This window comes from Mustela putorius, unplaced genomic scaffold (assembly GCF_011764305.1).
Source record: "Mustela putorius furo isolate JIRA1106 unplaced genomic scaffold, ASM1176430v1.1 tig00000551_pilon_pilon_pilon, whole genome shotgun sequence".
NCBI classification, from domain to species: domain Eukaryota; kingdom Metazoa; phylum Chordata; class Mammalia; order Carnivora; family Mustelidae; genus Mustela; species Mustela putorius.
In genome coordinates, this window is record NW_025421412.1 from 10,766,636 (window position 1) to 10,780,547 (window position 13,912).

The following is a 13,912-nucleotide window of genomic DNA, read 5'->3' on the forward strand; positions in this document are numbered from 1 at the left end:
ATTATAAGCACCTCAGAGTATTATGGTATTCATTTTTAAATGCTACTTCCAAAATGTTTTCTGTCTACCGTGCACTTTAGCCATGTATAATTTTTTAATACAAAGCCTACAGTAGGCACATATGTAAAAGTGAAGGGACCTTGTTTGCTGATGTCTTTTTCATGTTCAAATTAAGAGTCTACTCTAAAAATTGACCACAGATACAGGCAAAAGGAAAGAAAGAATAATACTGTATTTTATTTTAGGAAGAGTATTTGAAAATTATTTCTTTAAAAAAAAAACATGATATTACCATGTCCTATAGAAATTCCAGTAACTACAGGATTTGGCATTACTTTCTACTCCAAAAATGGGATAAAAGGAACAGAGACTATGACATAAAATGCAAGTATAAATACATATTGAAAACATAAAGAAAATACGATTTTGTGCATAAAATTATTTGTTCATAAATGCTAACTTAATTTAAATCTTAATTTTTATGAAAATATTCCATAAAAATACTTTACTAGATGTACTTAAAACCGTATTTGCAAAAGTACTCTCTAAATACGTCTGATGGTGGCAGGGGGTGGCGCGAGGCTGGCTCAGTCCTTAGAGCATGTGACTCTTGATGTCGGGGTTTTAAAGATCGAGTTATTAAGTCTGAGCCTCCATGTTAAGTGTAGAGATTGCTTAAAAATAAAATCTTTTTTTAAAAATTTTATTTATTTGACAGAGATCACAAGTGGGCAGAGAGGCAGGCAGAGAGAGAGAAGGAAGCAGGCTCCCTGCTGAGCAGAGAACCCCATGCAGAGCTCGATCCCAGAACCCTGAGATCATGACCTGAGCCCAAGGCAGAGGCTTATTTAACCCATTGAGCCACCCAGGCATCCCTAAAATTAAATCTAAAAAAAAAGGGAACAAAACTGGTGGGATCTTTTCTTTCTTTCTTTTTTGTATTTTGTAAGATTCTATTTATTCAACTGACAGAGAGAGAGAGAGAAGGAGACCCCCAGTGAGCAGGAAGTCTGACACCGTGCTCGATCCCAGGACTCCAGGATCATGACCTGAGCCAACAGCAGACACTTAGCTGACTGAGCCACTCAGGCACCCCTGGTGGGATGTTTTCTTATCTAGAAGTCTAGAACAAAACACATGGTGGCAGAACAAATGGAAAAGGGTAAGCTATATTAGAGTAAGAAATTCTCAGGCAATGCATATGTAATTATTTCTTATTATACATCCATATGTAATTATTATTTTTTATTCTTATGTTCATCACCATTTTCTCTGTTTGGAAAGAAAACTATAGGGTGGTGATTTCAATGATATGAACCCTACAAAACATTCCCTCCCTCCACCACAGGCATCTAAAGATGAGACAATATTACATCAACCAAACCTAACATTGTTAAGAAACCAAAATGAAAACTCTTTCAGATCCAAAATCTTATTTATCTTAAATCCTGTATTGCTCTTGAATATTATTACTAACTTAGATAAAACTAAAATCACTGGTAAAATTCAAGATTTTGAATTTTAATGCCAATTCAAAAACATGTTTACACCTACAAGAGGTAGGTAATAAGCTACTAAAAATGCTTCCTAACAGCTTCGACTAACCAAGCATTCCTGACTCTGTACTTTTCACCACAGGGTACGTGTACATATAATATTGTGCACATTTTTGTGCTTTATTAGTGTTCCTGTCCTACCTTCCTTAAACAGTATAACTGTAGCCTTAACGTTCAGCACATCACAAAGAAAACCCTTGTATCCTGTGACAGAATTATTCTGGTTAGAATAAGTGCATTATTCCTTGTAATTTTCCATGACAGTCCTACTATTTCCCAGAATTTTGTCTAGCAAAACGACTCTGTAAGATGAGTTACTAAGAGGTACTAGTGTGTGGGCTTTGGACCACACCGACCTTGGTTTTCTCTTAGATTCTATGCTCACAGGCTCTGTGACAGAGCCTCCCTCTCCACGCCAAGGTGGCAACCCCCGCCTTCAGTCTTCCTGCTGCCTCATTTAGAGAGAAGGTGTATATGGCGCTTATCAGCACCCAGGACAGGCCACACTTCACTGCAGGCCAAAGTAATCAGCTCCTTCGTGAAAATACCTCCAAAGAGGCTAAATTCAGATCAAAAACAACACTGCAACTGAAACAAGACCGGGGAACCCTGTCCTCACTCCCTGTGTGGAAAACAAACAAAAAATTAAGGAAGCACACACTTCCATAATAAGAACCAAAGCTACCTCTAGAAGATGTCTCTGATTTTTTTCAGTAAACTTAGCTTGCTACCATGGGCCTGGGCTTTGCCTTGCCTATTTATAGCACCATTTCCAAGGCAAGTCGTGACTTCCGTATTAATCACGTTCTCAGCTATTACTCATTCGTCATCTCCGCCAAGGAGAACTCTTCCACCTCCACCGAGATCCTTCCTTTCTCCCAGCCAGTTGAGCGCTTTTTTTTATCTTTCTCTGAGATTTAACTGGTTGAAGGAACCTCTATCATAGCATTTATCACAACATTTTAATGACTTCCAAGTCTCCCTTTATCATAACAACCAGAGACTGTCGACATGGATATCTCCAAAGCAAGCTACCTTTAAGTCATCTTTTTTCCAACATAATATCATGGTCACATTAGCAATTTTTCATTGCTTCCCTGGGATAGATTTCTAGATGCAGAATCAGTAGACCACAGAATATGAACACTTTTAAAGGTCTTTGATGGATGTTATCAAATTATTTTCTAGAAAGGGTAAAGGGATATCTATTCCCATTCAATTCACCTTCGAGTTGCTCAGAGCTCAGCAACTATTATTGGAAAATTTATTATTTGAAATAGTTAGGAGGTAAAACATATCCGCCATAGTAACAAGGATATAATTAAGTCTAAAAATACTTGTTTAAATATTCATGATTAAATACTTAAGAAAGAACTGAGTCAGGGGCACCCTTGTGTCTCAATCAGTTAGTTAAGCATCCAACTCTAGATTTTGACTCAGGTCATGATCTCCCAGTTGTGAGACAGAGTCTCTCAGCCCCCGAAGGGCTCTGCGCTGGGGGCGGAGCCTGCTTAAGTTTCTCTCTCTCCTTCTTCCTCTGCCACTTCCCACTTCCACCCCGTGCTCTCTCGCTCTCTCTCAAAAAACTCCCCCAAAACTGGGGAGCCTGGGAGGCTCAGTCATTAAGCGTCTGCCTTTGGCTCAGGTCATGATCCCAGGGTCCTGAGATCGAGCCCCACTGGTTCCCTGCTCCAGGGAAGCCTGCTTCTCCCTCTGCCACTCCCCCTGCTTGTGCCTTCTCTCGCTGTCTCTCTCTCCGTGTCAAATAAAAGAAATAAAACTCATTAAACAAACAAACGAAAAACCCCAAACTGTCAAGGATCTGGATAACCCAGATGTTTAACTTTTTTTTTTTTTAAGATTTTATTTATTTATTTGACAGACAGAGACCACAAGTAGGCAGAGAGGCAGGCAGAGAGAGAGGAGGAAGCAGGCTCCCTGCTGAGCAGAGAGCCCTATGCGGGGGCTCGATCCCAGAACCCTGAGATCATGACCTGAGCCAAAGGCAGAGGCTTAACCCACTGAACCACCCAGGCGCCCCTATGTTTAAACTTTTAAGGAAAGGCCAAGCTGTTTTCCAAAGGCTAGGCACCATTTTACATTTCTACCACCAGTGTGCATCTCCTAATTCCCTTGTTATTATCTATTTGACCACAATCATCCTAGTGGTGTGAGGTGCTCTCTCCGCGTGGTTTGATCTGCATTTTCCTGATGAGTAACAATGTTGAGCATCTTTGTATAGATACGACAACTGTAGATATGCTTTTGAGAAATGACTATTCAGATTTTAAAAATGCCATTTTTATATTGTGGGGTTTTTTTATTATTAAGTTTTAAGTTGTATGTTTTGTTTTTTAATTTTTTTTTTGAGATTTTATTTATTTGTCAGGGATAGAGGGAGAGCAAGCGAGCGAGCACAGGCAGACAGAGAGGCAGGCAGAAGCAGAGGGAGAAGCAGGCTCCCTGCCGAGCAAGGAGCCTGATGTGGGACTCGATCCCAGGAAACTGGGATCACGACCTGAGCCGAAGGCAGAGCTTAACCAACTGAGCCACGCAGGCGTCCCTATGTTTTGTTTTTTAGAGAGAGAGGGGCAGAGAGTGTGTGTGTGAGCAGAGTGGAAGGCGGCAGAGGGAGAAGAAGACAGAAAATCTTAAGCAGGCTCTGCACCTAGCATGGAGCCTAACATGGGGTTCGATCTCATGACCCTGAGATCATGACCGGAGCCAAAATCAAGGATCAGACGCTTAACCAACTGAGACACCCAGGCAACCCCAGTTTTACATATTCTATATACAAGTGTTTTACTGAATATATGATTTGCAAATATGTTTTCCCATTCTCTGGTCTGTCTTTTCAATTTCTTGTTAGTATCCTTTGAAGCACAGTTTTTAATTTTGACAAAGACCAACTTATCTATTTTTTCTTTTGTGGCTTGTGCTTTTGTCCTATCTAAGAAACTACTGCCATGTGCAAGGTCATGAATATGTATCCTTATGTTTCTTCTAAGAGTTTTATTGTTTTAGCTCTTACATTTAGATCTTTTATCCCCTTTAGGTTAATTTTGGTGTATTAACTCAATATGAGATAGGTATCAACTTTATTCTTTTACATCTAGATACCCACTTGTTCCAACACCATTTGCTGACAAGATTATTCTTTCCTTCCTTGAATTATTCCAGTAGTTTTGTCAAGAATCACTTGAACACACACGTAGGGATTTTGTTCTGGATTCTCACTTCTGTATCTCTACACAAGTACTAGACTGTCTTTATGAGACAATTTTGTGGTAGGTTTTGAAGAGGGAAATAGAATTCTCCAACTTTATTCTTTTCTTAAAGATTGCTTTTACTACCAAGCTTCTGTAAGTTTCCATATAAATTTTAGTGTCAGCATGGCACTTTCTGGAAAAAAAAAGTTTGGATTCTGGAAGGAACAGCATTGCACGTATAGACCAATTTAGGAAATACTGACATCTTAACAATATTAAGTCTTTCAACTCAGGAATATGAGATGCTTTCGGTTTTTATTTGGACTTCCATTCACTTTATTTGGACTTCCATTCACTTCTTTTTCAATAGTTTGTGGTTTTCACAGTATAAATTTGTACTTCTTTTGTTCTTTGTTCTTTTGATACTCTTGTTAATGAAACTGTTTTCAAAATTTTATTTTTGGATTGTTCAATTGCAAGGAACTTGAAATGCAACTGATTTTATGCATTGATTTTGTATCCCAGACCCTTCCTAAACTTGTTTATTATCTATACTATTTCCGTAATAGATTTCTCAGGATTTTCTACATACAACAATATGTGTCACCTACAATACAGACTTTTCTAATTTTCACCAGTTATAGTTGCTTTGCTGCACAAATCTGCTGTTTGAGTGGATCTCTGCCATTTAACTTTTAACATAAGTTTTATCAATATATAACTTCAACTGGGAGAATGAAAAGATTCTGATTGTAAATCAAAAATGCAGCAAAATTTTATGGCTATCAAAAGGAAGCCATAAGAAGCAAAAAAATATAATAGAAATCTCATTTAGGAAAATGAACTGAAAAGTTTTTATTTTTTAGTGCAAACAATTTTCATCTTCCTTGACCATGCTAAATGTTACTTTTGATCATTTACATTTTTCTTTTCAACTATTAACAAAAGTTACATTGAGATGCCAAAATTCATTAGTTCTTGTTATTCTTTTTTTTTTTTAAGTTCTGGTTATTCTTAAGAAGTCGTTCACAGGTTCTTTAGAAATATTTCACTCAGTGGCTCACTATAACAAAGGATATCTAAATCACTATCAAGGATCATATATAACTGTTCATTATTTCTGCTTATTTGTAGTTAACGTAAGTATCAGGCAAAAAAAAATTTTAAGTGCACGTACAGTGCTCATTTTTTCGTCTTTAGGAAGCCTGAATTCATGAGTAAATTTTCTTCACTTCAGAAATGCTCTGACATTTTTCTTCCAAATGAATTGCCTTCAATGTGAATTTATGCCCCCATCTTTAAGATAACAAATGCATTAACCTTTTCTTTTATCATGAACTATTTTGACCAGCTTCACATTATGCAGAGTAAAAGAGAAGAGATGGTATCTTGGGAATCCAGAAGAGAATCGTGAAATAAATATAAGTAAAACTCTGTTTTTGGTATTTTGACGTTTATCATCTTATTATGCAAAATAATATTTCAACTTTGTGTTGAGATTTTATACTTAATTCTTCTATACATTCTGACGCTTATATTCAGAACCAAAGACCTGAAACATGAAATTTCACTCCACCTCCCCCTCCTTCGCGTCACTTTGTCCTTTAACCATGCTTCCTTCGTTTCCAGTTTCATCCTTCCTGCTTATAAATTTTATCAAAAATACTAATCTGTGTTGGTTTGTGTCTTTTTAAAATGTTTTATATAACATAAAATTTAATGGCTTACCCAGTTTTAAGTACAGTTCAGTGGTATGCAGTGCATGCCCCTTGCTACGCACCAGTCACCCGGCCAGCCCCATCCCTTCATCGTGGAAAACTGAAACTCTAGGCCCTGGAAACAGGAACTCCCCATTGCCCCCCCCCCACTCCTCCCAGCCCCTGGCAACCACCATTCCACTTTCCGTCTATGAGTTTAATTACTCTGCATACTGCGGGGTTTGGAATCAGGCAGTATCCCTCCTTTGGTGTCTGGCTTATCTCACTGAGCACAATGTCCTCAAGGTTCGTTCATTTTGCAGCATGTATGAGAATTTCTTCTTTTTGAAGGCTGAGTAATATTCCGTGATCTATAAACACCACATTTTGTTTATCACTTCTCCACCATTGGACGTTTGGGCTGCTTCTACTTCTTAGCTATTGGAATAATGCAGCTGAACATGGGTGTGCAAATGTCTCTTCAAGACCCTGATTTGGATTCTTTTGGGGGTAAATACCCAGCAGCGGTACGGCTGGGTCCTACGGGAACTCTACTTTTAATTTTTGAGGAACCACCGAACTGTTTTTCCAGCGGCAGCAGTACCATTTAACACTCCAACCAACAGCTGCATGGGGATTCCAAGGTCTCCATAGCCTCACCAACACTTACTATATTTTGTGTTGTTTTTTATCATAGCCATCTTAAGAACTCGGAGTTGGTGGTTCTGATTTGCATCTCCCCAACGATTAGTGCTGCTGAGCAGATTTTCCTGTGTTTACCGGCCATTTCTGTACCTTCTTTGCAGAGAAATGTTTATCAGAGTTCTTTGCCCATTTTAAAAATCAGGTTGGTTTTTTGGTTTTATTGCTGTTTTGTTACTGGAATTCTTCGTATATTCTGAATAACAACTCCTTGTCAGATATATGCAAATATTTCCTCCCAATCTGTGGGCTGCCTTTTCACTCTGCTGCTGGCTGTGGACCTTTGATGCACCAGTTTTTTTTTTTTTTTTTTTTGAAGATTATTTATTTATTTATTTGAGAAAGAGACAGCACAAGCAGGGGGAACAGCAGCAAAGAGAGGGAGAAGCAGGCTCCCCGCTGAACAGGGAGCCAGATGCGAGACTCAATCCCAGAACCCTGAGATCATGACCTGAGCTGAAGGCAGAAGCTTAACTGGCTGAGCCACCCAGGCGCCCCAACGCACCAGTTTTAAATTCTGATATAATCTAACTTATGTTTCTTTTCTTGCCTGGGCTTTTAACATCACGTGCAAGAAATTATCATCAAATTCCATGTCATGAGACTTTTCCAGGTTTTCTTCTTACATTTAGGTCTTTGGTAGATTTTGAGTTAATCTTGTACACGGTATAAGGCAAGAACCTAATTTTTTTTCTTTTGCATGTACATATACACTGTCGCCACTACTATTTATTTATTTATTTATTAAAGATTTTACTTATTTATTTGACAGAGAGAGACACAGTGGGAGAGGGAACACAACCAGGGCAAGCGGCAGAGGGGGAAGCAGGCTTCCTTCGGAGTCCGATGCAGGGCTCGATCCCAGGACCCTGGGATCACGACCCAAGCCTCGGGCAGACACTTAACAACCGAAACACCCAGGCGCCCCACTGACTACTACTTATTGAAAAGACTATCCTCTCCCCCACTGAATTGCCTTGGCACTCCTACCAAAAATCATTTGACCATATATCCAAGGGTTTATTTCTGGGCTCCCAGTTCTATTCCAACGGTCTATGTGCTGTTATTGTGACAGTACTACACCATTTTGACTACTGTAGTTTCGTAATAAGTTTTAAAAATCAAGAAGTGTGAGCTTTCCAACTTTGTTCTTTTTCAAAATTGTGCTGGCGATTTGGGGTCCATCTCTTCACATAAAGATGATCTCTTTATCTCGGCAAACCTTCAGTTGGGATTTTGATAGGGATCGTACCGAATCTCTAAACTGCTGTGGGTAGTACTGACATCACAACAACATGAAGACTTCCAACCTAGGGACACAAGAGGACTTTCCACACGTTTGTGTCTTCTTCAGTTTCTTTCAGCAACATTGCGTAGTAGCTCACGTACAAGACTTTCTCCTCCTCCACGGTTAAGTTTATTCCTAAGTGTCTTCATTTTTTTGCTGCTGCTGTAAGTGGAATTGTTCTTGCTTTGTGTATTTCAAAATTTGACAAGTGTATCACTAAGTACTTACAGTTTTACAACTTTCTTTTTTGCTATTCTTAGAATACACACATGCACACTGCAAGTGTGACGAGGAGGACGAGGAGGACACGCAGCACCTGCAGGACAGCTGTCCCCTCTGGAGAGGAAAAGGGCAGAATGGGATTGCAGAAAAAAGGGATTTAGCTGTAACTATGAATTTTTTTCTTTCATTAGAGACCTATAGAGAACATTTGTACATTTGCTGTACTTTCCCCATTTGAAAGAAACATCTTATAATTTAAATTTTTGTAATTAAAATCATTCTGAGGGCGCCTGGGTGGCTCAGTGGGTTAAGCCGCTGCCTTCGGCTCAGGTCATGATCTCAAGGTCCTGGGATCGAGCCCCGCATCGGGCTCCCTGCTGAGCAGAGAGCCTGCTTCCTCCTCTCCCTCTCTCTGCCTTTCTGCCTACTTGTGATCTCTCTCTGTCAAATAAATAAATAAAATCTTAAAAAAAAAAAAATCATCCTGAAAATGTGGGATAGCCAAAGCATTACTACAGGCATAAAACCTTACCAGTACTACTTCTGGGATCATTAACCTAGACAGTCACCTCTAGGACAATTCAACTTTTTCTTGATGGGGCAGTGGGTGTTCTAGAAAACCAACAGTCACAGCTCTTCCCCTGAGATCCCAAAAGCAGAGGTTCCACACGATTACAGACTTCATACCAATGAGCCTTTACTTCAGCTACACTATTCACCTTGACTCTTTTCGCTAAGACTGATGTCAAGGGAAGCTCAGTCCAACGTGCTTAGGAGAAAAGTACACACCGTCAGGAGTACTTGCTTCTTGTTAGGTTTGCTGCTTCTGAGTAGCAAAACCAATAAACAGGGGTAGTAGTTATTGATACTATATATCAAGGTGCATATTTTCCAGGGAAATTTTCAATAGAATATTTTTTTTAAACAGCCCTACTGTGCCCGTGGGCTAAAAAGTAAAACAAGAGGTAATTCTACAGCAAAGTCAAAGACACCACTTGAGCTCATGGTCTCTGGTTTTTCAACATGGACTAGGAAAGAAGCACAAAGAACAACAGCTCTGAGAAGTAATCCGAGCAGTTTCCTTACTAAGGCAAGGCACTGCTTAGAAAAACACTGTACTGGAGGATCAGATGAACAGTAACACTTCAGGGTGACTCAGTACAGAACTGAAAATTATGCTAAGTCTACGTTTTTGAAAAGTTAACCTTCCCCAAGGAAAATGCTGCACTATAATATTTATGCTCTTTACTTCAGTATATGTAATTTGCTACTCAACCTGATGCACACTTAAATCTCTACTTATGAAGCCACTTTCTAAAATGATCATATAGAAAAGAGGAATGTAAAGAATCCCATAAGCCCGTCTCAAAACGCACTGTGAGATAATTGTTTAACGCCACTATAGTTTTCATTTCAAGACAGTGGACTGAAATACCTTTTAGGAACAAATGCTTTAGCAATTTTGGCTTATCAAATGAAGCACAAAATTTAAAAACAACCAAGGAGATTACACGTAATTCCTGAGTCAATCTCATTTGGCTGTGACTGACAACCACATAAGAATGTCAGCTTCTCCAGTCTCGCTAGCACACAGTAGGTACATAGTAAGGCTATGCTGCATTAACGAATTCTCTGTAACTCTTAATGTGGGGTATTTTCTATCAGGAAAATGCCACCAGGGGGTGTCTGGCTGGCTGAATTTGGAAGAGCATGGGACTCTGCACCTGGGGGTGGGGAGGCTGAGCCCCACTTTGAGGGAAGAGTTTACATAAAAACAAACAAAACTGACACCATATACCTCAGCCTCACCAGGTTTTATTTCTGTGAAATTATATTAATTTTCATATCCTGTTGAAATCTTTTGATTTTCCCATACAACAAAATAACGTTTCATCACAACGTAGCCACAAGAAGAGAAATGTAGATTAATAAAATATTCACTGTACTAACTACATAGCAGCTTCTGTGGGTTCATGCTGAAACCAAAAAACGACGCAAGTTAACCTTTCACGGTATTTTTCTGGCAATCTCAAATCACAGTATTTAAACATATCATTCATACCACAGTATAAATACTAAATCTTAATGTAACGTTGTTCAGTACAGACCAGAATTAAACGAAAGCAGTTCTATCATGGATACCATCCAAGGGGTTTAAGTTCAAGTTCCTTTGAAATAAAAGGAATGTCACCACAAGGTAATTTAGCCTCAAGAATGTCTCACACAACATGATGTCTCAAAAAATGCTAGATAGGCTTCAGATTACTTGTTTTAAAAGAATGATTACCTACCACAGCTATCATATGTTTGGAATTATACTTAAAAATGCTCTTCTGTGTCACAAAAACAGAAGTATTACTTCTCAATAACAAAAGGAAAATGAATCAGGTGTCAGGAAGTGGTTTTAGAATGTGCCTAAATCTCAGAACGTATATTTGCTAATTAACGTGAGACAACAAAAACTGCCATTGGCATTCAGCTTCCTAAAGAAGATGAGACAAATACATAGCTATGTTACAGGTTCAAAAGATGATAGCCGCTAAACAGGTTAAAAAATTGCTTTAAATATTCATAGATAATTTCAAGACTGCCGAAAAAACAAAATAAAATAAAGAAATAAAACTCACAGAGAACGTTGGCCCACTGTTTGATGCTACGACAGTATGAACTTCATCATGCAATTTTACTGAGAGCTCCCAGTTAGCCTCTTGTGGCTTAATAATAGGCACTCTGAAGTAGGAAAAAAGAAAAAGAGTTAATTATTTTATAGTATTCTCCTAGTAAGCTGAGTTTCCTTTGACATTAAGTGTGCAGGGTGAAACAGCCAAAGACCGTAATTCAGAACATTATTTTAAAAGATTCTATGCTTGGAAAAAAACCTTTCAGGTTTGAACTGGAGTAACTGAAAACAAACAAAACACACGCAGACATTCTGAGGAGAAAAGCAATCATTCTGGGATAACTGTGGTCCCTCCATCTACTCCAAGTACCATCATCTCTTCTTTGATTTTGTGTTGCTTAATTGTGACAGTCTTCAAAAATGAACTTTCTACAATATTAATTTCTTTTCAATATTTGGTTACTGTTCCAGATGGTTTTTAAAATTTACAATGTTATTTAATTTACAAAATTTACAACCTCGTTTTTCCAGGTTTATTGAGTTATACTCGTTACCCAAAAACTGCATATAATTAACATACAATTTAGTGAGTTCGGACATAGTTATTCACTTGTGTTAACATCATTTTGTTTTGGTTTTTTGTTTGTTTGGGTAAGAATACAACTTCAGTGATGCTAGTCTTAACACAAAGGTCGTTCCTGCCAATGAGCCACATTATGTGGTCCAGAAAAACTGGGTCAGACAGTCAGAGACAAAACATTTTTAGAATATAAATATTTCCCACAATTTTTTAAAGTAACAAAATTTTAACGATTTTTGAATTAACCTAATTTAAATACTGAGTGTTTTCATTATTTATAGTTGTAAAATAGTATTTCTGAAACACTAAATAGGTAGTATTCAGATTCAAGTCGTAACTCTGAAAAAATGTTGAGGTTATGTTTTAACACCCCCTCCCCCAAAGTCCAAAATGATTTTCTGTGTATTCTACTAAAAAAAAAATCAGTCACATAAACTATGATTATAATCAAATCATCTCTAGACACAATGTCTAACGGAGAAGGACGGGTAATTTAGGGGAACATTTGTATCCGGCCCACTGTTTATTTTCTGAAGACGAAGAAATGTTTTAAAACTCTAGAAATGGAAATTAGAGAAAAGTTTAAAAATGCATCAGTAAATCACCGCTAATACACAAGGCAGACACACGGAGGATTCCCTTCTGTCGGTTTAAAGAGGATGCATTCAGAGTACAGAGCTTCTCACAGGAGGGTTTGGAAAGGACAACAGGGAAGAGTCCAGGAGGCGGAGGCAAAAGTGAGGCGAGGAGAGATCAAAGTGTGGTGGGGCAGAGCGCTCCTCTAGGTCAACCCCACCCCTACTCTGGCACTCTCTTCCACCGGGCATCTGTCTATCTAAGTGGGTCTCCCCCACTGGCCTGAGAGCTCCTAAAAGACCAAGATCAGACCTTATTTTTGCATCCCCAGGACCCAGTGCAGGCTGGGGAGAAAGGGTGGGGGGGTAGGGGTCCGCAGGGCAGAATGTGAGGAGCACCTGTTATGGCCAAGCTCTGCCAGGGGAGCCCGGGTCACCCAAGTGGACAGAGTGCACTCCAGAGCAGCACGGACCCCAAGCTCCTGGCTTACTACCCGGATGTTCCTGAACTCTACTGACCACCTCACTAGCTTTCCCTCTGTTTACCTTCAGACGGGGAGAACACCCGACCTGTTCAGGGGTACGTCACAACAGAAACAACCTGACAGCTAGTATTACTGGCCACACTGCTCTCTAAAATCTTTCCTATCAAAATAATTATGTAACTCTCCTGCTCCGGATTGTTCCATGCTTTTCTACTTCACATTGGGTTAAATCTTAACCAACCTACCTACCAATCAAGCTTCCTGTTTAATTAAGGTTCCACTCTTTGTAGGTTTTATTTCGGATTATGCTGACTTGTGTATCTGATTGCTCCAAACCCTTAAAGTACTTCACAGATCAAGCCAAAACAAGCAAGAGAACTAACACAGCGGTCACACACTCAGGCTCCAGTGACTTGAGGCACCAGATAAAGAACCCAGCCCTGACATTAATTAGTCTTGACCTTAAGCTAACCGTTGGCTCAGTCTCCTTATATATCAAACCAGACATACAACAGCATCTGCATCAGACTGATGTGCTGAGGACCACATTAAGCAGTGCACATAAATGGTAACTTCTATTACTTTGATTAGTTCCAACACTCATCGCCCCTCCCCCAGCCCCAGAACTGAAAGCCCTTCATGGTAACCCTGGATTCCTTCTGATCCACAAACTAACAGATTTTTCAGGGCCATCATCTCTCTCCTAAACTGGTCCCTAACTACAGGCACTGATCATAGTACAAACCTCAGTCATCTCCCCTCTGCTTAACCTATATTACATGCTTAGTATTTTTCACAACTCAGTGGCCTGGAGGAGGTAACTCTTGCCAGTAAACCTGGAGACTCTTTTTAGCTATGCAACAAGCCTCTGTTTCCCGCGGAGCTGGGGAGTTCATCCTAACATCCTGTTGGAAGCCAGACTGCATTTTCCCACAGAAAACAATCCCACAGATGGTGGCGAGGTAGAGTTGCCACCCT

At 39.3% G+C, this 13,912-nt stretch overlaps 1 protein-coding gene across 2 annotated transcripts in view; it reads right to left on the minus strand.

Moving 5' to 3' along the window:
* The window catches only part of PCCA (propionyl-CoA carboxylase subunit alpha), a 393,935-nt gene that overhangs the window by 134,132 nt on the left and 245,891 nt on the right, over positions 1-13,912 (minus strand). The window contains exons 19-20 of one of the 2 annotated variants that reach the window (XM_045081357.1): positions 11,302-11,404; positions 8,096-8,788 (exon numbers count right to left, since the gene is read on the minus strand). In XM_045081357.1, the coding sequence (XP_044937292.1) occupies positions 8,669-8,788; positions 11,302-11,404 (223 nt within the window). In that variant the 3' untranslated portion in view covers positions 8,096-8,668. Of the gene's footprint in view, positions 1-8,095; positions 8,789-11,301; positions 11,405-13,912 lie in introns of those variants that run through there. The other variant, XM_045081355.1, reaches the window with a different exon arrangement.